Below are 25953 nucleotides of genomic sequence, written 5' to 3' on the forward strand. Positions count from 1 at the left end.
TTTTGGTGTATCACATAAAATCACAATATAAACACTGAAGTTTGCTTTTACAAAGGCATAGGAATACTTTCAGTAACTATATATATTATTTGTAAAAATGCAATAAACTATTAGAAATACAAAACATACTCACCGCCACACAAACAGGGTTAAGGTTTTGCGTGAAGGGCAAGACCGCAACAAGGTTACAACTGGAGAGGGACGAACAACACACTGAAAGCTAACATGCGTTTGGGAATGCGGTGTCCGGCATCTTGCAAAAAGAGTGTAGTTAGTTAGTTTGCATACTCTGGGGTTAAAGATCAATTCTGTTTTGATGATGCACCCTAAGAGGATTTATATTCACAGATGACAGAGAATTGTTCGGACCAAAGCTGGCACAGTGAAGCATGTTTACAGCATATGCAAATATTCTGAACTCCTGCTACACACATATCATACAACAAATGCAAGAGAAAACTGCTCCAACTGTTATCAGGACAAGCGGATCATGTTTGTTCATGCATCTGAACATCAGGAGGAGCACAATAGCACATATTTGCAACAGTTATGCTCAAACTTAATGCCTCAAGCCCAACCTCATCTGCAGAGGTTGCCTGTTCTGAACACTGCTGAGTGATTTCACTGTGGGCTTGACTGAGAGCATTTAGCTGCTCCTGGGTCTTCACTCTGTCTTCCTCCGTCATCCTGAAAAGAAAAAAAAAGGAAGTAAAGCTCTGATTTTCAGTTTTTAATCAAGTATTGATGATGCAATATCATATTATCAACACTCACTTGTCACCGTGCTTATTGAGCATCATTTGTGTGGCCTTAAGCGCTTCCGCAATTTGCTCCTTTTTGGAAACCATTTCTTCAATGGAGACCTAAAAACATCAAATGGTGATGCGTTTACATCTCTTACAAAAGCTGATGGAATTATATGCTGATATAATATATAAAAAATTATGTTTTAAATGTGTCACGTTTTACTGAGTTGTTTAAAGATTATTGCAATTTATCAAATATTTCCAGAAATGACATATAAATTAGCCACAGATCAGAATCTGACCATTTTTCTTTAATCAGCAGGTAAAATGATGAAAAATCAATTTCTTTATCTATGTGTTAAAGGCATCAAAAGAAAAATCATCCTACTGTTTACTGCCTATAAATATGGCTTATGGTTTAATCTAATAACAAAAATTAGGTAAAGGTTGGTGAAACTTATTGAACAGCAGAAAGAGTAAATAAGTTCTAATGTTTTTTGTTTGTTTGTTTGTTGTTGTTTTTTTTTTTTTTTTTTTTTTTTTTGGGGGGGGGGGGGGGGGGTTTATGGTTGAAACCCATTATTCCCCAGCAGACAACCCTTAGAACATTTATTCTCTCCATATGTTCCTAATGTTCCTATAAAAAATATATTGCCATATGTGAATTAGCAGGTCAGTCCTCAATGAAAAGTGGATATGAGCAATTTGATATGAATTTTTTCTTTTTTCTTTGATGAATTCTAAGTTGTTATTTCTTCTTATATTATATGTTAAAGCATTATCCAAAAGTCTTTCTAAGCTTGTTTTTTCAGTCATAAAAAAATGGGGATACAGACTCATCTCAATCTTTTAAGACATAATCTACATACTAAGTCTCAACTGAAATGTTTGTTCAAAAGATGCAAAGTTTGTTCATTTATATCTCCTTACACTTAGCTGTTCATTTAAAAAATTAGATTATTTGATTTTATGGTGTATTAAGATTTCTATTTTACTGTAAGATGCAAAAGAAATTTATTTTTTTACTTTTTTTACTTATTTTAATGACCATTGTGACCATGACAAGGATGGCCATTGATTACCATACACGTAGGTAATTGAAGATTATAACTTTGTTTTTAGTAAATTCTATTAATCTGATTATATTGAATTTGTAATTCACATTATACTGATTTCATTCAACAAGGTTCTACATATTACATACCTTTTCAGGTCTGTTCAGAAATGTCTATGTTGTTCATTTAATTACACTTAAAAGTTATCTGAAAAGGTGTACATAAATAAAAGTTCCCACATTTTTTAAAGCTATTTCACAACTTTAAACATAAAAGAAATAGATTGCAATAAATGACGGAGAGGGGGGCATTCAAAATGTATAAATAAAAAAACAATGAGGGGGGATTAAAAATATTTATATATGTTTATAAGAATGCTTGTGCAACTTATAGGTCTGTTTTTATTGATTCCAACAATTATTAACCTGAGACAGGTCATACAATCAGTACCAATGTAAACATGTGGTTTTTATTGTAGATCACCGTAACATAAACAAGGACACATGTCAACATATAAATGAGTTACCTGGTGTTTATTTGAAGCATCTGTGTTGGCATTACTATCTTTCAGAGCATTCCCATCATTGCTCACGGTTTGTTTCACATCAGACATCCAGTTCAACAGTTTGCTAACTTTATCACCGTGTTCTCGCTTCTCCTCATCAACAGATCTCTACAATTAAAACAGGCAGGCATTCAACAAAGCTGTTTGCTTAATAAAGCATCAAACATCGCTAAAGAGAAGAGAGATTAATCAATTGAAATCTGGCCAAAAAGAAGAATATTTGACAGCATCACAAAAAAATAATAAAACATGAATATGAAATAAAAAAAAAACAACTAAGGGAAAATGATGAAGTCACATCTTTACAGATGTTTACTTAAATGCACAAAGATAATGAAATGTTGTCTTGGCTCCAAATGCATGGATCTTAGTAGCCTCCAATAACCTCATGCCAGTGTGGCAGTCAAACACACTTCTTTCCAGAGCCTCTTTAAAGGTTATTCTTCTCTTTGTCTTGGGACAGGTGAGGCTTTGAGTTTGGAACTTCTCATCTTTGAGCAGAGTGGCTGTAACTTTGTCCACAAAGCTGCTTTGAAGAACCTCTTCAAGACATACTCTGTCTTTTGTGTCTGGATTTATTAGTCCGCCTGTCAACAGCTGGAATTCAGCGCAGCGGAAACCCACATCTTTTGGGAGGAGATTTTCCTGAACAGCCTGCAAAACTGAGAAAACTTTCCCAGTGTGACGGTTGGTAATACCAATAAATGCCTCTTCAAACTGATGGAGCTGTTGTTTGAGAGCCTCATCTAAAAGGCCTCTTTTAAGAGCTTCTGAGAGGGTGTGTTTTTCCCCAGATGAAGGATCACAAATTCCTCCAGTGCATGCCTGAGACTCTAACAGTCGTAAGGCTGTCACTCTATCAGTAAAGCCTTGCAGGAGCCCTTGGAAGACTGAGATCCTCTTCTTCCGAGTCATGTCCCAGAGACCAGCAAGGGTGCTGTTAACATCTTCCACAACAACCCTTCTTGAAAATATGATGTCTGCAATCTCAAAGATGCTCAAAAGACCACTGCGGTAGCATTCAAACTCAGACATGTCAAGAAATCTCTGACTTAAAGCAGATTCTAGACAAAGCTGTCGGCCACTTCTAGCATCCGTGATGAAGTGACGTGGGTTTCCGTCTGAATCGACACAAGAGTTTTCCTGCCAATTGCTCTCCTGCTGGGAAAGGAACAGGTACGTTGTCCTGTTGATGTGTTTCCCCTTGAAGGCTTCATACACTGACATTTCCAATCCACAGCTGCTGTTGACGACGGACATTCGATGAGAACTCATAGGTGAGGTCTTTGTTAAATGCCTTTCCCCAAATGGGACAAGAAACACATCGCCATTGATGTCATACAAGCAGGCCTTGAGTATTTCACTGTAGTAAGCCTTCTGTCCTGTGTCAGGGCTGTGGAAACCTTTTGAGTTGCTCATTGGATCATACAGACTCTGCAGAGTCTCTTTGTTCAAGAGACCCTCATTTAATGCAATGCAAGTCGGGACTCTCATACCCGTTTCTGGGTTAATAAGCCCTCCTGTAGCAACTTGGACCTCAATCATCTTCTTCCCTTTTACTCTATCTATAAGTCTCTCCTCCATTGCCTGGAAGATAGAGAGCTTCCTGCCCTTACAGTTGTAGCCACTAACAGCTTTCTCTGCCTCCATTAGTTTTTCTTTCATGCTTAGATCTACAATGCCTCTCTCGAGTGCCTCTGCAACAGACACTGTTTCTCCTGTAGCTAGATCTACAAGACTGCCTGTTGCAACCTGAGCCTCAAGGAACTCAAGAGCATATGTCTTAGCAAGAAAGCCCTTTTGAGCTGCTTCTAGGAAGGATATCTTTTTCTTACTTGACTCTACATAAACTCCAGCTACTGTGGCAGGTTTATCAGAGTACTGAACGAGCGATGCTTGCACTTGTTCAACAGTTAGGAGGCCCATCTGCAGCTTTTGCAAAACCTCCTCATCCAAGAGGTTTTTCTTGATCCAATGTTGAATTTCAGTGCTCCCAATAATCTCCTGGCATTTCTGGGAAGTTCCCATTCTCAGTATTCCACTAGTACTCTTTTCAGATGTGTTTACAGTTTCATGAATGTCTGTGACTTGATAAGTTCTTGTCTGACTGATGTTTGTTTTCTTCTTTGGGTCTGTAGGCTCACAGAGAGCCATGTATCCATGCACTTTTCCTGAGCCGGGAAGATGAGATGTAATTGTACTCTTGTGAGAAATGTGGGGCAAATCTTTTGATTGAATGCTTGGAGTTTCATAAGAAGAGACAAGTTCCTTGACTTCCTTTATTTCTTTAACAATGTTTTCTCTCTCCATCTTCTCCATCTGTAGATGTGACATTTGAAAAATGCTTAAGTATAGAAACATAAGTTGACTTTCACAACTAAAATATAACCGATTACGAATTTTACTATAGAAGAATTATTTTACATATGTTGAATATTGTATAATGTCACAATGCAGGTTCTATCATACCTCTTTAATATTGAAGCTTTCATCTTCCATTCTGCTTTTTGCAGCCTTAATAAGGGATGTCATTTTCTTCTCCATGGGAACATCAGTCTTCAACAGATCAGCTTTGCTATTTGTCACATCTGGATGAATGGTTTCTGTCAACGCCCCTCCCAGTGATGACAAAGTTTTCTGAAGACTTTTTACCTCTCTGACATACAACTCTATTTGTTCTCGAAGGGCTCCTGCCTCACTTTCTTTCGCTTTAACTTTGCGCTCAGTTTCTGCCAGATTTTGTTCAAACTTGGTTCTCTCTATTGACTGTTGATTGCAAAGGCTCTGCAGCACATTTATTTTAGAGGTGAGCTTCAGTTTATCTTCCTCAAGTAGAGCAATTTCAGACTTAGCTTTTAACAAGTCTTGCTCAAGCTTTACTCTTTCTTGCAGCACTTTCTCATTTTTTATTAGAAACTCTTTATCCCCCTGTTGCCTTGACTCCATGGTGGTGTGCTGCAAAGTTTTAATCAGTTTTAGATCTTGCTTAAAATACTTGTTGAGTTTCTCTGCTAATTCTCCACTTTGCAACTGCTGACCTTTGTTTACTATTTCAGACTGCAGCAAAATAATTTTCTTCTCAATTTCTGTCTGCGTAAGTGAGAGCTGCCTCTCATAGCCCTCTTTCTGGAGTTCAAGTTTTCCCTTTAGCTCATCCAGCATCTTTTTACATTTCTCCAGTTGTTCTTCCATTTGTTGGGACCTTAGTAGAAGAGCAGAGTTCTCTTTTTCCTTTTTCTCAGAATCCATTTGGGTGCGTTGCAACTTGTCTTTTAGGATTCCAAGTTCGGTTGCCAAGGAGATGTTTTTCTCCAGTGCCTCAGATTTTTCCCTCTGCAGGATTGTATTTTCATGTTGCAGGTTTGATCTAGAATTGTCACTCCCGGACCTGGTCTCTCTGATATTTAGATTTTGTTTTTGAACCTCGGTCTCCAGCAGAACTATTTTGGATTCTTTCAATTTTCTTTCTCTCATCTCCTGAGCCAGTTCATCTTTTGTTTTTTGTAGAGCAGAACTAACCTCTAAAAGTTTAGCATTCAGACTCTCTATTTTTCTTTCTGCCATTGTCTTGTCCTTTTGAATAGAATACACTTCTTGTTTTAGGCTTTCATTAACTTTCTCAGTGCTGTTAGATATACCTCTAAAGCTGTCCTTGTGTTTTACAAGCTCCTCTTCTAGTGCTTTAAATTTACTCATATGTTTCTGTTTCTCATCTGATTCTTTTTGGAGCTCGAGGTGTTTTTTCTTTAGCATCTCATTCAGATCATTGATTTCAGCTTTCTGCATCTGGACTTCCTGATTCAGTAAATTTTTATCTGCCAACAATGATTTCAGCTCTGATTTCAGATTTGCTATTTCTTTCTCATAGTTTATAATTTTTCCATTAATGCATTTTATTTTTTGCTGCAGATCAGATACGCTCTTTGTCTCCTCACTGTATTCTTGCAATTTCATTTGAAGCTCATAGATGGTCTGTGATTTCTTGCTTAGGTCCTCCTCGATAATTCTAACCTGAGATTTAGCACCCTCTACCTGTGATTTGAAGATTTTAATCTGCTGGTCCTTGCTCCCAATCTCCATCATGACCTGATCAAGTTTTGCTTTTACATTCTTCGTATTCTGCTCCCCTTTTAAGTGTATCTCTTCCAGCTCGTCGATTTTGTTCTGCAGCTGAGATGCAAGAATTTCACTCTTCTGAAGTTCTGCCTCAAGTTTTTTGCATTTGTTCTGCATCACTTGCTCAGTTCTCTTCAGTTTATTGTTTTCATCCTTTGAGGTTTGTAGCTGCTGTTTCCAGCTCTCTACCTCACTCAATAAAGATCTTATCTTTTGCTCAGAAAATTTTCTTTCTTTTTCAAGAGACTCTGTTTGGATCTGAAGACCTCGGATATCACTGTCTGATGAGACATTCATCCTCATTAACTCATTGCATTTTATTTTCAGCTGATCTATAGCTGCCTGTTTGGAAGCTACCTCTTCTTCTAAGCTGTTAATCTTGTAAGAATTCTCCTGCTCTATGAAGCTTTTTTTCTGCAGCTCTGTTTGGGTGATCTTCAGCTGCTCTTCCAGGCCTTCTACTTCAGTGCTTTGGAAAAAAGAGTTTTGCTCCAAAGAGGACTTTGCTCTCTGAAGTGATCTAATTTCTTCCTGAAATTCTGAGATGGATTTTTTCAAGTTCAGGATTTCTTGATGACAATCCTCTGATTTCTGTTTTGTCTTGACTCTTTCACTCTCTATGTCCATCTGCATTTTCTTCAGTCTGTTGTTGCTGCCATCCAGAAGCTTTTTATAGCTTTGAGCTTTCTCCTCTGCCATGTCAGCCTTTTTCTGGACCTGTGACAACTCTTCTAATTTCTGCTGCAAAACCTTGTGCATTTTAACTGCAGACTCTTCAGACTGACCCCCAAGTTCTGAATGGCTCTCAGATCCCAAAGGCTGTGCCTTCTGATCATTGCTTTTAGCTGGAACTTTGATGTGCATCTCCTCTTCAGTAGCAACATCTACTTCCTCTTCATTTATTTTTCTGTGCAAACCGGGCCTCTCTACGTAATTTTCTTTCTTTACAAGATCCTCAAGTTTTGCCTGAGTCAGAGATAAGGCGGCCTGTGACTGTTCCATTAAAAGTTTGGTGTGCTTCAATTCTTGCTCAAGAGCGTTTTTGTCCCTGGTGGCTATGTCTAATTTAGCATTGTACTGACTAACATCATGCTCAAGCTTTGCTTTTTGAAAGTTTAGATCCTCATTGGCTTTCTTTTGTGTTTCTAATTCTACTTCCAGCTTCTTCGTCGCTGCTTCTCTTTCCGCAAGCAAAGCCTCTTGCTCTTGGATCCGTTGCTTAAGTTGGCTAATCTCTACTTCCCCATGGGTTTTTTGGACCACCAAGCTTTCAATCCTTTTCGCATCCTCTGCTCTTTTAAAAGCCTTTTTATTCTACAATGCAAAGAAATTTGTCACCCACAGGTTAATATTTAAACTAAAACATGGCCACCTAAAACATGCATTGTTAGTCTAAAAGAATCTCGCAGAGAGATTTACATTTCAAAATGTTTGTCACAAATAATTTGACAAACATTTAAAACGAAAAATTTTAATTAATACTCATAAATACCATATTATATCTGAAAGGATAATTAACAAAAAAAAAAACTTTGGATGTTTTTACCCACTTAACCATCACCAGCAGACATGCAGACATTTTAAACTCATGTGCATTCCCTTTGTTCTTTTTTGCACAGTGAAGCAAATGTTTGTTGATAGCGTGATGAGCCTCTGAGTAAAGTTGGATAAGAAGTGAAAATACCAAGAAAGCATGTTCATGACCTGGGAAGCTAAATATCATGCGTCTCAGAAGGACAAACAAATGTGGTGTCAGATCATTGGACGACAGAAAGATGCAAGAAAAGTAGCATGAACCACTTAAACACCATGCATTTTTTAAAAACATTACACATAAATGTTTTAGGGTAAAACCAACTCACCTCCTCGTCTTCAGCTCTTTTTAGCGTTTCACCAGCAAACTTCACATACTGGGTCATAAGGGTGACAAGAGCTGTGTAGCGAGTTCTGAGATCCATGAACTGAATGAAATTAACCCAACAGTCACAGATGAGTGAATCTGCATCAACCACAGATGCAGAACATTTGAAGTGATGCTGGCAAGGCAGAATATAGTTTTACCTCCTGCTGAATAGCATCAGAGGAGCTCTGTATCTTCCGCTTCTTAAGAGGGGATTTGTGCTGGGAGTCGACCATCGCTCTAAACGTCATCAACTGAAGCTCATAATCCTAATTTGTGGGGAGAAATTTGAAAGATTAATAGAAATGTTTTAGTAGATGTTAAGATAAGAACATTAAATGTTTCCTTAACAAATTCAAATAAAAACAAATAATACCTTAACAGCAGATGAGTACTGTTCCGAATACTTCTGGCACTCATCAATCCTGCTCTGTTTTTGTTCCATTTCAGCAACAAGAACCTGAAAAGGCCAAACATTGAGGGTCAAATGCTATTAGTATATCTAAGGCTTATAATAAGAGGGGAACATCAGTTCTGTTTTACCTTTTGCTTGTTTAATATTTCAGCCAGAGCCTTGCTATCATCAGGTTTGTTTTCCTGAGCTTTCAACTGTGCTGTTTCCAGCTCTCCAATCCATTGATCAACGCTGCTGTATGTGTCTCTGTAATGTTTTAAAGACTTGCTGATACCATCCAGGTCCCGCAGCCTGAAATATTTAGGGTAATCTCCATGAATAAAACTATAACTTTGCACGCATATGTTGTATGAACATAGGAAAAATATTCCATCTTACAAACCTGCTATCAATCTGGGAGTGAACATTCTGCCATCTTTCACTCAGCTGATCTGCCTTCTCCTTGTGCCAGTCCAGATCAAAGTCTCGCTCATTATGGGCCTTAAACATGCGATCACTGACGACTCGAGCTTTCTGCAGCTCATCCTCCATGTCATGGAACACTTCCTGCCTCTCATCAATCTCTGAACGCCATTGCTACAAACAAAAAGTTGGATGAGTACTTAACAAAAAGCAGTAATAGAGGCTCCATGTCTTAAAAAGCACAACCCCGGGTTGTTACCTTAAGTGTTGAAATAACACTTTCAATGGATTTGATGTCCGAGTTGACCGCATCCTCTTCATACAGTTTGGACTCGTAGGTTTTAACGAGCGCCTCTGCGCTCTGACTGTGTTTTACCACCAAACTCACTGTCTTCAGTCTGAACAAACAGAAGCTCCTCTTTAGTTTGAAAAAGAAAATATTAAGGTCATTCATATACTTTGCAAGAAAGGAAGAGTGGTCTTACTTGTCCATATAAATAGATGACATGGAGTAGACCTGGCTCATGCTTTGAACCAGGACAGAAAGTTCAGAGGAGAGCGTCATCACAGAGGGAGATCCTGCAGCTTGTCTAAAGAACTGCTCGCATTTCTCCTTCATGACATCCAGGTCACCCTTCAACCTCTCCAGCTCAGACATCTTCCTCTGCAATGCAGAATGTTTAATGTTATGAATAGAAAGGGAAACATCACATTAGTGTCTATATACGTTAGAGGGATATCTAAATAGCCATTAGGATACCTCATGTTCAGTGATGCGCTGCAGACTCTGTTCCAGGTCGTCTCTCTCCAACGGTGATCGGATTTGCCTGATCAGATGTTCTTCCTGGGACTCCAAGTGCATGCGGATGTTGCGGATTTCTGAGATGTAATGATTGTACACTGACTCCTCATGTTCCTCTGTTTGAAAATTGATATCAACAATGGAAATATGAATCATAAAAAAGCACAGATTTACATTAAAATCCTTTATGTTTTTGAAGGACACCACGAACAAAAACACTGTGCAACACACACCACTAGGTGGCAGCATCCCCCAAAATCCAGTTATATTTGTGTAATAGACACATTTGTGTGTTAACATTTTATGAATTCTGCTTTGTTTTTTTGTTTTTTCCAGTATCACAGGAGCAAAATATGTCATTTCATGTCCTATAATTTTCATATGATATAAGAAAACGGAAAAAAGATATGGTTTAAAATTACAGATATGCTAAGAATTTTCTCAGAATGTGGGTTATTCAGTGAGAAAAATAGCAATATGTTCAAAAGTCCATAATTTAAAGCTTAAAGGCCTAAGGAACCATGTGCCTCTGTTTGGGGCTTGGTTGTTATTAAGACAGAATGAAAGGCTTGCCTCTCTCTGCGGATCTCAGCAGTTCTTGGTAGTATTCTTTGCAGGCTGCCACGTCTCTCTCCAGCTGTTCACAGTCTCCAATTGTGAACACCTCTGACTCCTTGCTGTCCTCCAGGAACTCATCAAAGTGAGACTGGAGGTTGCTCAGGACCTGCTGATGTTCACCCGGCAGCATTGTCTTGATCTGAAGTTGTTTTGAAAATGAAAGCATTAAAATACTCCGATCATGACTGAGAAAAACTAAAGTGTATTGCCACAAATTATAATAAGTGAAATTCTAAAGATACCGAGGCCACGTTCCAGTTGCGGATGGCCTGTATGTCAGCCATGAGATAATGCCAGGACACCACACTCTTCATGTTGATGTGGGAGCGGTGCCATAGTGTGAGGACCTTTTGGTACAACTGCTCAGTTCTATAGAAAAAGTGAAGTAATTTAGACAATCATGTTCAATAATTAGCCATAAAATTAACCCTTGAATCCAAATGTATCACCTTGCAGCCAAGTCAACAGCCTCTTTGTTGGGTGGCGGCAGGGAGAAGCAAACAGAGGGAACCATTGCCTCATTCCCTGCTGGGTTGATGACTTTCCACTTGGCTCGGTGGGAGTTGCTCACCAACACGCACTCATCATCTTTGTAAATGGTAATCTGAGAGATATGGGAGAGAGGCACCATACTGATATATCAAACAAACTCCGATATAAACTGGGAGAAACTGCTGTATGATGTTGAAAAAAATAACAATACCTCTATCTGACGGTAATCACATATTGCTTTGACAGGAATGGAGGACCTCAGGGGGTTTTCAGGGTTTCTTGGTCGGAGTTGCACAATGTTTTTGGCTCTGCCCACTAACCCTGCCACAGTATTACGGTACTGAAGAAGCTGCTCTTTCTCATCCTGAGAATAAACACAAAGAGTATAGTTTGTCCAGGGCCATAAAAAACAGATTCCAACAACATTTTCAGAAGTTACAAATAAAATAAAGACTTTGAGTATTTTATTCCAACTCTACAAGGCATGTTTCTTCTAGATATCTACAAGCACACAGTTAATAAGAACAGCTTGGTAAGTTTGTAAAAGTAAATAACTCTGTAAATAACTTTTGCTTGTAACATGACATTCTGTGTTGAACTGACACAAAGCAGCTCAAAGTTAAAAAGAGAAGGGGGAAAAGGTGCTTGATCTGTTTCTTTTCTTACTAATACAGATCTGATTTTGTGTGATACATTTATGTATAGCAGCTTTTATTTTGAAAACACTAAATAAAATGCTGGGTAACCAATGGCAATCATTTAAATAGTGGTACAGCTTCTTAAATCCCTGATTGTAAGAAAATCATGAGAAGGAAAGTTAAAATTTTGCTGCAATTCATGTGGAAAGTAGTAACAGTTCTAAGGTGAGAAAACCATTCAGCAAAAAAATTAATTTGGAAATTACTGTGAATAAAAAATATATATTTTTAGCATTCTTCTTTCACTTCAAATTTTAACAGTATTTTTAAGTTGACCATTTAAAAAAATCCCAGTAAAAGTATTTGTAGGGTTCTCTATATATATCTTTTATTGTGAACTATACACATATATGCACACACTTCATGTCATTGTACCAGCATTACCATGGACTCCTGAATGAGATCTTCTAGCCGTTGCAGACTGGAAGATTGATTGCATTTGTATTTTCTCTGAATTGAATCTTGGAGATTCTTAAGGTAGTCCATTGACACTTTGGCATCACTGAAAAACTGTGAGGGGAAAAAGAGAGGACAAAGGATGAGGAAACACGTATCTAAAATGCTTTTAATAGTCGGCCTAAAGTAGCAACAGACCTCAAAATAAACCGCATTTTCCTTAAGGTGCTGTTCGACGCATGAACAGAGCTGTAAAATCCAGCTCCACTGCGTCTGCATTGCAGCTTTATATGCCTAGAAGGAAAACAAAACATGATAAAAGTGAACTTTTATGATATATCAAACAAAGTGTGAGTTGTTTGTGTAATCATGTCCCTAAATATAGAAACTAGCTTTCATAATGGCTTCAGAATAGAATATAAAGGAAAAGCACCCACTTCAATAGTTAATCTGGCTGGGTGGTTCTTCAGCATGAGTTGCTCTGCCTTTTCTTGCACGGACTTGATGGTCTCCTCTTTTTCATCCAGCTCCCTCATCAGGTCCTGTGGAGAGACATTCAGGTCATTGCCCCCGGCATTCAGGTGTGGCAAAGGATCAGCTGCTCCATCATCTTAGATAATCCCATATTAAGTTTCAAGGTGCAGAGGCGTGTCAATCATTCAAGGTACTACTCATGCACATAGAGATTATTGACTATAAGACAGCTTTTCTTCTTGTTTTTTTTTATAAAAAATCCTAACAAAACAGAGACGGCTTACAGCATGGTAGTCTCTTTTCTGTGAGATGTTACTGTTGCGATCACTCCAGTCGAACGCGACCTCCTCTTCCTCTTTCTCATTTAGCCAGATGAGTTCTTGAGTTGCCTGTGACACAAAGTCATGAAGGCTCTCCAGGTGATTCTGCCGCTCTCCTGATGAGTTCTGAAATGTTCAACAACAATCAGACTCCAACCTTAAAATAAAAAGAAATTAAAAATGAGCTAAGCTCTAGAGACGTACTCACCAACAGCTGCTCGTACTGCTTTCCAAGTTTGTTTAATTTCTCTGAATATGTCAGCTTCAGCGGCATGCTCATCTGAATCTGAAAAAAAAAACAGATATTTGGATAAATAAAAACAAAATCATGCCAAACCATCAATGCTAAAGTAAAAAAGAAAATAAAACCCTTACTTCACTCAGTCGTGCATCTTTCAGACTTGTTTGAAATTCTTCAATGGCTCTATGCACGCTCTTGTGGTTGACTAAGTGCATTTCCACACTGGGCAAATCAGTACCCCAATCTGAGCGCTCTAGTTGCAACTAAGGAGAAAAACAACAAATAAAGTGATTCAAAGATTTATGCCTACAGCCAGCGAAAAGAAAAGAACTGAAAATACTCACCTGCATCTCCTCCACCCAGTTTAGGAGGTCCTGCACATATTTAAGGTTAACCTCCTCCTCCGTCATGCTGGGGTCTGCCAGAGATGATTTCATCAGGGGTTTCCTGATCTGCATGTGCTTTAGATGCATGAGGTTACCTGGCTCCATGCCACCATCGCTTCCCATGTAGCTCGGGACAGTAGGTGGCAGACTGGGCGTCAGAGAAGGAGTCAAAGAGGAGGTCAATGATGGGGTGAGGCTTGAAGGAAAGCCAGAGGTGAATGTGGACCCAGGGGTACCTAAGCCCCCTGAGGTAAGCGATGGCGACATATCTGAGGTTAAGCTGTCGTTGATGCTCTGTGAGAACCCAGAGTTGAGGCTCTGAGTTATGCCTGAAATCATCCGCTTGGTTTGCTCTGTTGTTAGAGTGCGACCTTTGCTGTAAACAGCAGAGCACTCTGCTCTGAGGGCCAATAGATCATCCCGTAGTCTGGAGACCCTAAAAAAGTGGGAGAAAAACAGTTACGCGCTTATTGACAGCCATGCTGTACCATATACCTGTTAATATTATTGATTAACTTAATTTTGTTTTTTCACTAATAATCATAATATTAATATGTTTTTCTGTAGTAGAGCATTCAGGCCTGCAATATGCAAGTATTAAAACACTGTGCTAATAATCATAATGCTAATTATCTCTATTTGATTTCCTCTGAGTATTTTGATATATATAAAACAAATGTTGATATAATGTGAGAGATGAGAGCTGGAACCAAACTCTTTTGTTATACAATTAAATTGGCAAAGTCTGATTTTAATAACCATGGTCAATTTGAATAATTATAATGTATTCACAGTGTTACATTTCCAAACACAGCGTATAATTTGTGAACCAGGATTTTTATCTTTGTACCTCTGAACAAGCTGATCTGCAAACGGGAATTTCCCCTCCAGGAGGATTTGGATATCAACCACTTGTTGTCTGAGGATGTTCTCACACTCCAGCAGGTAGCCTGCAACCTCAGCCTCGTTAATGAACTGAATCCCCGACTCCAGACGTTTTGTATCCTTAAAAGGTGATAAAAACATATTTGTACATCGAATGAGAATTTCAGTACAGTTTCTATCAAAATATGCTTTTACAAAAAAAAAACACATACAGACTGTAGGGCTGATTTCGCCAAGGCCAGCCTGTCTTCTCCATTAACACAGTCCCTCTGGACTCTGTTGGCAATCTGCTGCAACATCTCAAGCCTGAAAAACATTTTGAAATTTGCAGGTTATGGTTTGTAATTTAAAAAGATTATAAAAATAGAAAAAATAGAACAATAGAAAAAATAGAACAAAACGATTTCACCTGGATCCATATGCGAGGTTGTTATTGAGAAATACCGAGTTGTTAATCTGAAATGGCTCAGTTAGGATGCTGTCACAGGAGCCGAAACTTGTATTAAAGCTACTGTTGCTAAAAGTAGAGGTCCTGCTCAAATATGCCATCTTACTTTACCCTTTAAGTAGGCATTACGGTAACAGCCGACCACTAACTAAATCTACCCCTCAGGATTCACAACCAAAGCACGCAAACTCACAGTAAGCATTATTAGAAAGAACTCCCTGAACGGCTTAAAGCTTTCTAATATTTATAGCCCTCCAGCCAGGCGAGGGGTGTGTAAAGAATCCCACCCTGAAATATGATACGACTCCTCAGTGGATGGAAATTAAACAACAGGTTAGGGCATAACACCTTCATGGTTAGCAGCAGTGTAAAAACCCAAGCCAATCATCCGCATATCGCCACACCCAGAGCAGATGCTGCATTTATGTTGGAAGCAAGACCAAACTGAATAGATGGAATGAACACAAAACACCGACTCCATATAAATAAGGAACTGGCTAACCACCCTGTTGCTAATAGCTACTTTTAACCCTGTATAAGAATAATGTTTTTTTTTTCTTCATTTAAAATATTCAGACTCTAAAGAAACATATTTACAAACAGAGGTTCAGTTATTTTATTTCCAACTAGGATTTTGGAAAATCTAACACTCAAGTTTATATCGAGGATAGTATAAGAATTATCTCTCGTGGATACGTTACGTAATTTGAAGATTTCAATTAAATCATCTTGATTTAATCTGAGTAATTTATCCATTCTACTTCTCATATATCTACTTAGTTCCTTGGATCATATCATGGTTTTGAAAATGTTTGAAAAACAAAGGTCCAGGTTAAATCAATAGTAAAAAGTATTAGTACTTTAAACCTGGTGTGCTGGAAAAAAAAGACTCGCCCTTCTTATTGTAGCAAAACGCAGATCTATTGTGGCCCAGAGGTGTCAGGTCCAAAACAAAAGCCACAACAGAAAAAAAAAAGCCATGAAGGAAGTCACACAACCTGCAACAACAGTGCTTCTGCTCATCCAAAGATCATGCATTGCTTGCTGTAATAAATGGTCTGTCGCACTCAGGTGTCTGAATCAGTGATCCGGACCATACACATCAATATAAATAAACTGCATCATTTTTTTATGTTCCAGCTTTTGTTTTTATATTGCAGCTTTTGTTTTTATGTTGGAGCTTTCATTTTTATGTTGTGGCTTTTGCTTCTGGTTGCGGCTTTTGCTTTTGACCTAACAACTCTGGGCCAAAGTACAGCTCCACAATAGCTAAACCACAGAGCTGCATGCAAATGTTCAGATTTCTATATATTAATGTTGGATATTGGTGCATCCAATACATTTCAATAGAATGTTTAGGTTTGGTGTAATATGACAAGATTTGACAAAAAAGGAGTACTAATATTTTTGCTTTTCATTATATTCATGTGATGAAAATAGCAGTAAAAAGCCTTTAATTTTATTTTTACAGCCTCACTCCCATCATTTGGACTATAAACTTAACATTGTATTCTACTCCTAGATTTGTAAGATAAAATGAGAAAAATCAAATATCATTTTTTTTAGTTTAACATAAACATCATGCATATTGTCTGTTTGCAATAAGTTTTGTTAATAACCGTATTACATTATATATTAATATTTATAAATTGTGAGTACTGGTTTACTTGAATCTATGTTTACTCCTACCAATGTATCAGCTTTACAGAGACCATCTGACGGCAAAATATCAGGGGATTTCTAAAATCAAACAATGGCGTCTGGAAGAACCCTATGTATCCAGTTTCAGTAAAGACATTAACAGAGTTGTAATATGATACAGGAGCATCTGCCTGTGATACAACCTTACAGAGCAATGTGTTATTGTGAAGAGTACTTCTATTTAAAAAGCAGCACATTAGTAAAACATTTTGTGGTTTTCGTACCTCTCTGAAGCAATATAGTTTTGTCTCTAAAACCTGACATTTGAGTAATTCACAAATGTTAAACTTTAGAGAATAGACTTTTAAGAAATCTGGGTCAGGTAAAGAAAATATAAGTGCCTTTTCATACCTTTCCAGTTCAGGCCGTAGGCTCTTTTCTCTCTCCAGCATGGCAACAATTAATTTACCCCATTCCTTCTCAACATCATTTGGATGATGACCCGGGGGTAGCTGGATACGTCCGAACTCGATCCACATCTGTGACACCCAGAGCAAAACCAGACATGTCATCAGTCTGAGATACAATAAAAAAATGGTATGAAATTATTAGGAAGTTTTGTTTTGTGTGTGTGTGTGTGTATTTTACATACCTCTAGCATTCTGTAGAGATTTTGGATTTTTGTTTTCTCATTTTCTTTAAGTGGTATTTCATGTTCTTTGAAATGCAGATACTGTGTATAAAGTGCCTGTGAGGAAGACATAAAATCAATTATAAACGGTTGCTTGTTTTCTGTTTCTGCAGGAAAAGAACACTTTTAAGGCAACTTTGACGATATAACCCTTTACCACCACACCCATCTCCACATATCCCTTAGGAATCTCCAATACTGTTAGAAGATATCAATATCTTGCAGCAGATGGATGCTGCTGCTTTCTATAATTCACCATTACACTTTGAGTCTCTGTTTCAGAGAATCACACTGCAGCAGGCAGTTAAGACTGATTTGCAATATATTTTGTTGGATGCTGTGAGCTTCTGTTAAACAAATATTATGTACAGTAAAAATACCAATACAACTATTCTTTTTTAGTTTATACCCACTTATCCATGCAAAGTTGCATAGTAAACCCTGCAGGTTGCACAGGGCAAAAAAAAATTATGCATGCATACATAGTTGCCTCTCTGAGGCCAATTTAGAGAGATCCATTAACCCTAAAGTTATGTATTTGGACTGTGGAGGACAACAGAGCAGTAGGAGAAAACCTCTGCATGCACAGGGAAAACTAACTCCTTTTTACTGCAAGGCAACACTGTTACCAACTGAACCAAAATGCAGCCCTAAAAGTATTCATATAGCCTGCATTTGTTTATCTTACTCGGTATACTACCTCAGTTACTTTCCATAAAAGAAAACTCATTATATTTGCAAAAACAAATTATAAAACCTGTCAATCAAGCTTTTTTTTCTGATTCTGATTGTAAAGTGTGTAAATACAGAGACTCAAACCTTAAGTTCCACAGGATTGTTGGGGAAAGATCTATCAGACATAATTTCCACATTGTGTTTTATCCACTGGCTGAGGTATTTGATCATGTTCTGGTACTCCACCCACTTAATATCAACATCCTGTGAAAAAACAAATTGTCATCATCAATCAAGCAGCTGACAGCACTTTTTTCCCTTTGTGTCAATACCATTGACTTACATTAGGACTTATTCCATCAACACCATCTGGTACTTTGGGGAAGGCGTCATACAGAGTTGAGACGTATGTAATGACAGACTTTTCATCTGGTGACTGAACATCTACGTCTGATAGGCAAAGTTTGAATAAAGAAAACAGAAAATACAAAGAGTTAATGAGATGCTGACAAAAACTATGCCCTCTTTGGTGGCTAGGAGGGGGTCATTATTTAAGAACATTATAATCTAAATCTTCTCACCAAACTCAAAGCCTAATTTAAAGATTGAATAATTTACAACACAAAGATGTACAGGTTTTATTAACCAGTGCACAAAGCCCACTTCAAATAGCTCTCTTACCCTCAGGGTCGAGCAGCCTGGCCACCCCCAACTGTTCAGCTACAGTAAACGCCTGCTCTAGATTGGAGCGGTTGGTCTGCGTCGACACACGGCTCATGTCAACTAGATCTGGCCTAAGGGGAGAAAGAGAAAGAAAAAGAGACAGAGTGCATAAAGTATTATGAGATGGTTCATGCCTGGAAACTATTAATTAGCACTGAAAAAACAAGATTTGGAAAAAGGTAAAAGGTTAAAAGATCAAGCCTTTGTGAAATAGTCTCAATATTGTTATTCTTTAAAACTAATGATTATTAGTAGTATTATAGAAATATAAACCCTATTATTATCAAACACTGTTTGGTGAGACTTTACCTGTATTTGTGAATGATGGCATTGAATAGCCTCCCATCCCTCCAGGAAGTTGTGAAATTGTCACACCGTACACCTACATAGCCATCTGTTGTCTGTTTGGACCAGAGCAGTAGTCTCTCCTTGGCTGTCATGTCATCGGACTCCCCTGTGACATGAATGTCTGAGATCTACAACAGTAAAGAATGGGAGAATGGTGTTTTTAAAAAATACAACAAGAAGATGTTTACGTATAGTAAGAAGCAGATAAGGGTCAAAAAGTTCCATCTAAACTTCAATGCATTCCACTTTACTGATTTTACTATTCCATGTTAAATCTGTAACAAAAAATGACTGCAATTTCCCTGCAGTGATTCTGCCCTGAACAGAATTGTTGACACTGACTGTTAAGGGGTCCTATTTATAAAGCATGAATGCACAATAAAACGGTGTTTGAAATGTGTGCACATTACTTTTCATGTAATGGTTGCAAACTATAAAAAACTTGCTTGGTGGGAAAATGTTTGGTCCCTCTGACGCATGTGTATGCTTATTTTAGAGGTAGGGGGAAATGGGGTCAAGGTGAGGTTGGGAATTTTAGCACTACACCATAATTTTATATCGGACATTCAATTTCACATCATATTAAACTTTTATCATAGGTTGAAATTCTAAGAATTAAAAAACGGAGTGTGATATAAATATATATATAAATATATACTTGAGGGCCCCTCCTACAAACAAAAAGGCCTATAAGCCACTTTAAAATTCCCATCAAAATCTGAACATTGTTTAAACATTTGGTCACCATCAAAGTCGTCATGTGAGACTGTACCACATATAACACATACATTTTGACAAGGAGTTGGGCATTTGTATTGATTGTTGTAAACATTAGGGCAACACAACACCGTTGTAAGACTTGTGCATAAGGTTGCCCAATACACTTATCGACACTGTTGGATGTTGAAAATGAGAGAATTAGGAAGGAATGTGTTTTCAGAGATCACCAAGTTTCCCTGGCCAATGATGATGACTGACTTATGAGCTGATTAGAGTCCTTAGACAATTACTATCGGATATATGTGCTGAAAGGGGCTCAATACTGGAGAGATGATCTTGTTGGACAAAGGCTCTTCCTGTTTATTACTACAAGTTTGTGGCAAAATGTATAACGGTCAATGAAAACATACACCATCAGGAACCAGTTGTAACAGAAACAACAGCTTGTCAAAAAAGGTTCATTGTGTAAACGAGAAAGTCTTGTTAAGTTTGAAACTCAGAGGAAACTCATTTAACAAGGAAATTATCAATTCAAACAACCAGTCATTACACTATGGAGTGTAACACAACAAAACTTAAAGCAGTTGGGTGACGGTAGTAAAAGAAGACAGGAACATTGATCCCATATTCAAAGGATGGGAAACAGAGGCTACAATTCACACAGACTCACCAAAATTAGATGATAATAGCCTAGGGTCAAGTTGCTTTGCACAACATGTTTTGATTTCAGGGTTGTGTCAGAATTTGGTGTAGGCAACATAAAGGCATGAGTACACCCTCATTATTGAGTATACCCTCAATTATTGCAATGAGCTCAATCCACACTGTACCGTAGTCACCTGGGGCCTCATATAGAAAGAGCAGTTAGTTGGCAGCATCTCAAACCTACTGTAAAGCAGAATGTATAAAACTCTGTATGCATGTGCCGCTGCACAGCTTTACTTTACATTTCCACATCAATAAAAGGTAGTTGGTGAAACTGGTGACAATGCAATGCTTACCTAAAAATCAATATGTAAAATTGTATGATTACCTGGGAACTCTCTCACCATGTGTCACAGTAACCATGACATCGATACTGTAAGCGTGTCACAGACAGACTTTGTCTACATACATGTATCTAAGATATATTAGCCAACTGATGACTTACTGGATGATATCAGCAAAACATTAAATAAACCACCTAAAACTAAAATACTCTGGCTCCGTTTGGCTCTACAAAATTTGTAGGAAGAACGAAAGGTTCTATCTACTGTTTCATTGAGCTGATCTATTAATGGTTATCGCTGTAATCTTTATCAAAACATTAAGATGTGAATATAATCCAATTTTTCTATCATGAACAAAGAAATCACATGAACAAGAGAGATAGGCTACACTCAATGTTGAAATGAAACTCAGGCCAAATAAGACAAATAATGAAGTGTTGAAAAATACATACTCAAATAAAAACATATCTAAAAAACATACCAGAGTTGTTATAGTTACTATTACAGCGTCTGTAAAAGCATCCTGATTCACACCGACCAATGTGCCATTTTGGAGACACTTTTGTGCATCACAAATACACGCACAACTTTGTTATGAAAATGCTTCCTACTTATAAAAGTACATTTACATATCACATCCCTTTATAAAAGTGCGGTTTTGAAATAAGCTCCTCGATTCAAATTGTGATCAAATGCATATCTATTATCTCAGGCATGCAGGTGTGGCTGTCATGGGGACCACTCAGCGTAACTGTCAAATGACCAACAGAGATGCACACTCATTAGTGTCCCTCTGGGACACTATACAATATAAACAAGGAAATATTTCATCCATCATCATGTACAATTAGGCCAGCCAGACTTCTGAACACCCCCTCTACTGCTTCTTAGCTTTTATTAATGATTTTAAAAGTTTTTAAGATTGCTGCAAATTCTCACAGCAGGTAAAAAGTCTGCAAAGATTGCCATACACTTTAACACAAGGTTAAATTTATGCATTCGCAGTTTTGCATTAAACTTTGCACAACATGTTTTTGTTGGGCTCCGAGACGCTTTACACATGAGGCCCTTGAAAATCTTTGGTAATGCAAAGGAAATTTACCTCATGGATTAGAAGCAAGCAAATCTGCTGAAACTGATTAAAACTGTTATGTAAATATGAACCAAATTCTTGGATTAATAATTCTAAACACAAAGACACATTGATTCAACAAAAGAATACAGTAGTAGTTAATGCGAAAGGTATCACATCCAATATGAGCAAGGTGTACCCTCTAATCATCTTTCAAGCATAACCTTGTTGATCATAAAAAAATCCTTCTCATAACTTCATCCTACTGCATGTGAAAAGCGTATTGGGAGTAAACAATACTGGGTCATGAAAAGATATTGGGTCATAAGAACTTAAGTTGTTTAGATTTTCACATGATCTCTCATTAAACTGAAGTTTGTCCTGCAAGTTCTTATTCGCTTGTTACTGGCATTTGATTAAACCTGTTGAAAGAAGTAATAAGCAATATTACAGACCCAATTATTTACAGTTGAATGCTGTACACTTGACACCATTCTATGTGTCCCACTTTGGTATGAAATCAGAAGTAGTCATTAGGTCATTGAAAAATCATGTGTTTCCAACAGAGCACCTCACCCTCAAATTGCAGCTGTTCTACTCCTTTCATATAGAAACAACTACCTATTTCTAAAAGGCAGATATCCTTTTTAATAGTAATTAATGAAATTGACTTTTAGAGCGGTTGAGGTTATTATGAGCTATTATCAATGTGCTGCTATAGACGGGGACTGCTGGAGGACACAATCACTTTTCCTCATTCTGCTACTTTCTACAGTACAGCTACTTTTTTTTTATCTCCATTAACTTCTGCCATTTACTATGTGTATAGCTGTTGGACGTTCCATGCAGAAAGAACCTTAACTAATTAGCAGAAAGTCCGACACTGACTGACTTAGCTAAACTAATGTTTCCAATAACCTAAGGTTCTTTTGATGCTGAGGAAATAACCCTGTTTTTGTCTTTCCTAGACAATTCCTAGACCATTGAATGAACTGCTACATACAATTAGTGTCAATATATATATATTTTAAGATGGGTTTAAGTTTATGTAATTGAAAATATTTCGACCCTTTAGTGAAAATAGATCAGAGTTTCAATTTCTTTATATCAACTGGATCTATTTGTTTAGAAAAGTATAATGAAATTAATTTTGCTGTAAACTGTTACAATGAAAACAAATCATAGTGTTGTAACTGGTTTGGTTGAATAGGCTTTGAATGTTCAGATTTCCCTATTTTTCGACAGCCTTTGAGCTTTTTAGATCCAAGACTAAGTGGAGTTCTTTCTGGTTCAAGCATTCTTCTTTAGGTCCCCAAATACAGCCGCAGATGTTTCCCACGGCTGTCAGATATTGTACAACTAACACATCAGCAGTACCTGAACTATCACCTGCTTTTAGCAGAAATAATTCTGATGTCCCAATATTTAAATTTGGTCTTTCACTCATCAGCTAACAGTTCTGTTTTCTATGCAAACTCCTCACCTCTTCTGATCAACTTTATGTAATAAAACTTCAAAACTTTCCACTGTCTTAAATCACCATTGTCTCCCCAACAAATGAAATGAGATTACGCTTTGTAAGACTGATAAGAGTGACTCTACTTAAAAATGTATGTACAATAAGATCACAAAATACCAACTAGATATTCTTGAGTCAATATCAATGTCAACAGCATAGCTCTGACAATTGAGAGTTGCATAATAAAATCACAATTTTACAGCACATGCGATGACATAAGCAGTCCCACCTCACAGGTTGCACTTAGTTTGAACTACATTTATGACATCTAAACTGAATTGGTGTTATAAAAATAAACTGAACTGAAAACTAAACTGAAATTAAAAAATGAAAGCAATACTGACTTACAATTTGGAAACTGTGTGAATATTATAAGAAGCCCAAACTACAGAAACACTATATAAAATATAAATTACAATGATAATTCAACAATCAAAAGTGTCAGTTTTGATTGTTGAATTATCATTGTAATAATAATAATGCATAAACTACAGCAAAAAGCCATACATGGCAGATGTAAAATATTATTTAAACAACATCGAAGTGTTTTTCAGATAATGTTCCATTGAGGAAAATAATTCGATGATGTGAGCGGATTTTGTAACTTTCCACACATGTAAAGAAATAAACATTGGAATCTTTATGGTAGCTTTACTTTCAGTTGGAGAGACAGATAACAGTATCATTAAACACTTAGAACTTGATCTCATAACAACAAGTTAAACATCTGATCAAAACATTTTTGTTTATCCTGATGTTGGGCACAACTAACCAAACATATCTATTGTAGATCTTCTTGATCAAAAGTTGTTTTGTTGTTGTTGTTGATTTTTTGTTTTTTTAAATAGTACATCTGTCAACAGGATTAGTTGTTCCATGTCAAAGCCTCTTTAAGCAAGACCAGAGAGTTGTCAAAGGACAGCAGGAAGTTTTGACAGTTGATCTGATAAAATGACTATTAATTACTCTTAATCTGGGGCTCTATGCATTTTATTTTCTGATGGGATAAATATGATCATGTGAAATTTGAAGAATTATCCAACAACTAAAAAGGATAACATGTTGATGATCTGGAGGCCAAACCCTGTACTCCAAGGTCATAAGATAATTTCAACACACTGAGGAGCCAAGAGATGATGTCTAAGAATTTTTTTCATGTGAATTTTCCTTCCTCAGACAAAATACAAACATAGACACATGTTCCAGAATTACCAAGACCAAAACATGTCAACGTGGTCAATTTAAAATAGTGACAAGAAATTAAGACATAAGTCTTCGGACTCATTCAAATATTCACTTTCAGTGTATCAGTAGCAACCCCCTTAACTTTAACTGACACCCTTCAGGTAATGTTTCTTTTATAGTAACACTTCATTTTCATCCTGTCTCAAATCACCTCCATGGTAACTATATATATAGCAAATTGTAATGTACCTTGTGTTGGGTGGAAACAGACTTGGTAGAAGCTGGAATAGGCTCCATGCAACCAGAGCAGGTGTATGTCGTATGTCTCCTCCTCCTGTGCACTTGAGAGTCACATATCATGTTGGCAAACAGTGACTCGCTCGCAGGTTTGTCATTACCATTCAGAGTCCCTAACATGTGCTCCACCGCACCGAGGCTAACAGCCCGTCTCAGCTGGCGCTGCAGGATTTTCTTTACGAGCAAACTGTCTTCAGCTGAGACACTCCTGGGAGTTGCATTAACAGCATGGAGATTTCTTTCAACAGAAATCCAGCAACTGTGATCATCTTTAAGGTTTGTTGACAGATTCTCGACACTAGATGCCAGCTTTGTTCCAAGTGGTGGATCACCATTACCTCTGAGGACTATAACTGGAACCTCTTCAATATTTACACCTTTAGTAAGACTACCTTGTCGAGTTAGTTGGTTCTCTATCTGTGAGGGTTTAATACACTCTGGTTGACTTTGATTAAAGTTGGTTTTTGAGTCATCCTGAGTCTCAGACGTTTCAAAGGGAGCACTTGAAACGACCTCACCTGGAGAATCCCTCAAAGGTTCAGTATGCTTTAAATCTTCTGATTTCCTCTTTTTCCTCTGAAAATATCGTTGACCTCTAAGATCTTTAGATCCAGGACTTAGCGGAGCTTTCTTGGGGTCCACATAGCATTCCTCTTTAGGTCCCCGAACGCAGCCACAGACATTCCCCATTGCTGTCAAATATTTAAGTACTTATCCACTGACAGTTCCGGAACTCCAAACAGCATTTTAAACATCCAGAGAGCTCCTTTTCAATCTATAAAAGCACTATTCCAATGACGCGGAGCCAATATAACACTAGAGAAGAGGAGCATAAAAAAAATCAGCAGCAGTCCGAGAGCGAAACATGGATCTCTGCTATCAGAGGAAGACTAATCATCGCCCTTTAAACTTCCTGCTGAGAACCAGCCAGCCTTTTCTCTCGCTGTGCTCCTTCCTTGCACTCCACTCATACTCTACAGTCTTTGCTGACCTTTGAACATTTTCCCAGCTTTGCTAATCCGGGTAGAAAACCATAAATGCACACGCAGACATGACCCATGTGCCTGTGGCTCTCAGCTGGCCGAGAAAGAAAGAGATTTGTGGACAAACCTGTTTGAGTCTGGCTAGTCTGCT

At 37.7% G+C, this 25953-nt stretch overlaps 1 protein-coding gene across 2 annotated transcripts in view; it reads right to left on the reverse strand.

Moving 5' to 3' along the window:
- The window catches only part of dst (dystonin), a 130676-nt gene that overhangs the window by 58304 nt on the left and 46419 nt on the right, over positions 1 to 25953 (reverse strand). For both annotated transcript variants that reach the window (XM_038296257.1, XM_038296256.1), the window contains 30 exons: positions 18999 to 19165; positions 18648 to 18760; positions 18310 to 18416; positions 18111 to 18230; positions 17253 to 17348; positions 17012 to 17139; positions 14724 to 14817; positions 14477 to 14631; positions 13585 to 14062; positions 13375 to 13503; positions 13208 to 13285; positions 12964 to 13125; positions 12643 to 12747; positions 12404 to 12499; positions 12194 to 12319; positions 11323 to 11475; positions 11069 to 11223; positions 10862 to 10988; positions 10575 to 10758; positions 9960 to 10117; positions 9685 to 9863; positions 9459 to 9597; positions 9180 to 9373; positions 8926 to 9088; positions 8759 to 8842; positions 8544 to 8651; positions 8345 to 8443; positions 2328 to 2474; positions 775 to 863; positions 579 to 687 (listed from right to left, as the gene is read on the reverse strand). In XM_038296257.1, the coding sequence (XP_038152185.1) occupies positions 579 to 687; positions 775 to 863; positions 2328 to 2474; positions 8345 to 8443; positions 8544 to 8651; positions 8759 to 8842; positions 8926 to 9088; positions 9180 to 9373; positions 9459 to 9597; positions 9685 to 9863; positions 9960 to 10117; positions 10575 to 10758; positions 10862 to 10988; positions 11069 to 11223; positions 11323 to 11475; positions 12194 to 12319; positions 12404 to 12499; positions 12643 to 12747; positions 12964 to 13125; positions 13208 to 13285; positions 13375 to 13503; positions 13585 to 14062; positions 14477 to 14631; positions 14724 to 14817; positions 17012 to 17139; positions 17253 to 17348; positions 18111 to 18230; positions 18310 to 18416; positions 18648 to 18760; positions 18999 to 19165 (4242 nt within the window). The remainder of the gene's footprint in view (positions 1 to 578; positions 688 to 774; positions 864 to 2327; positions 2475 to 8344; positions 8444 to 8543; positions 8652 to 8758; positions 8843 to 8925; positions 9089 to 9179; positions 9374 to 9458; positions 9598 to 9684; positions 9864 to 9959; positions 10118 to 10574; positions 10759 to 10861; positions 10989 to 11068; positions 11224 to 11322; positions 11476 to 12193; positions 12320 to 12403; positions 12500 to 12642; positions 12748 to 12963; positions 13126 to 13207; positions 13286 to 13374; positions 13504 to 13584; positions 14063 to 14476; positions 14632 to 14723; positions 14818 to 17011; positions 17140 to 17252; positions 17349 to 18110; positions 18231 to 18309; positions 18417 to 18647; positions 18761 to 18998; positions 19166 to 25953) is intronic.

The sequence above is a fragment of the Cyprinodon tularosa genome, unplaced genomic scaffold (assembly GCF_016077235.1).
Source record: "Cyprinodon tularosa strain WSP-4 unplaced genomic scaffold, ASM1607723v1 ctg37, whole genome shotgun sequence".
NCBI classification, from domain to species: Eukaryota; Metazoa; Chordata; class Actinopteri; order Cyprinodontiformes; family Cyprinodontidae; genus Cyprinodon; species Cyprinodon tularosa.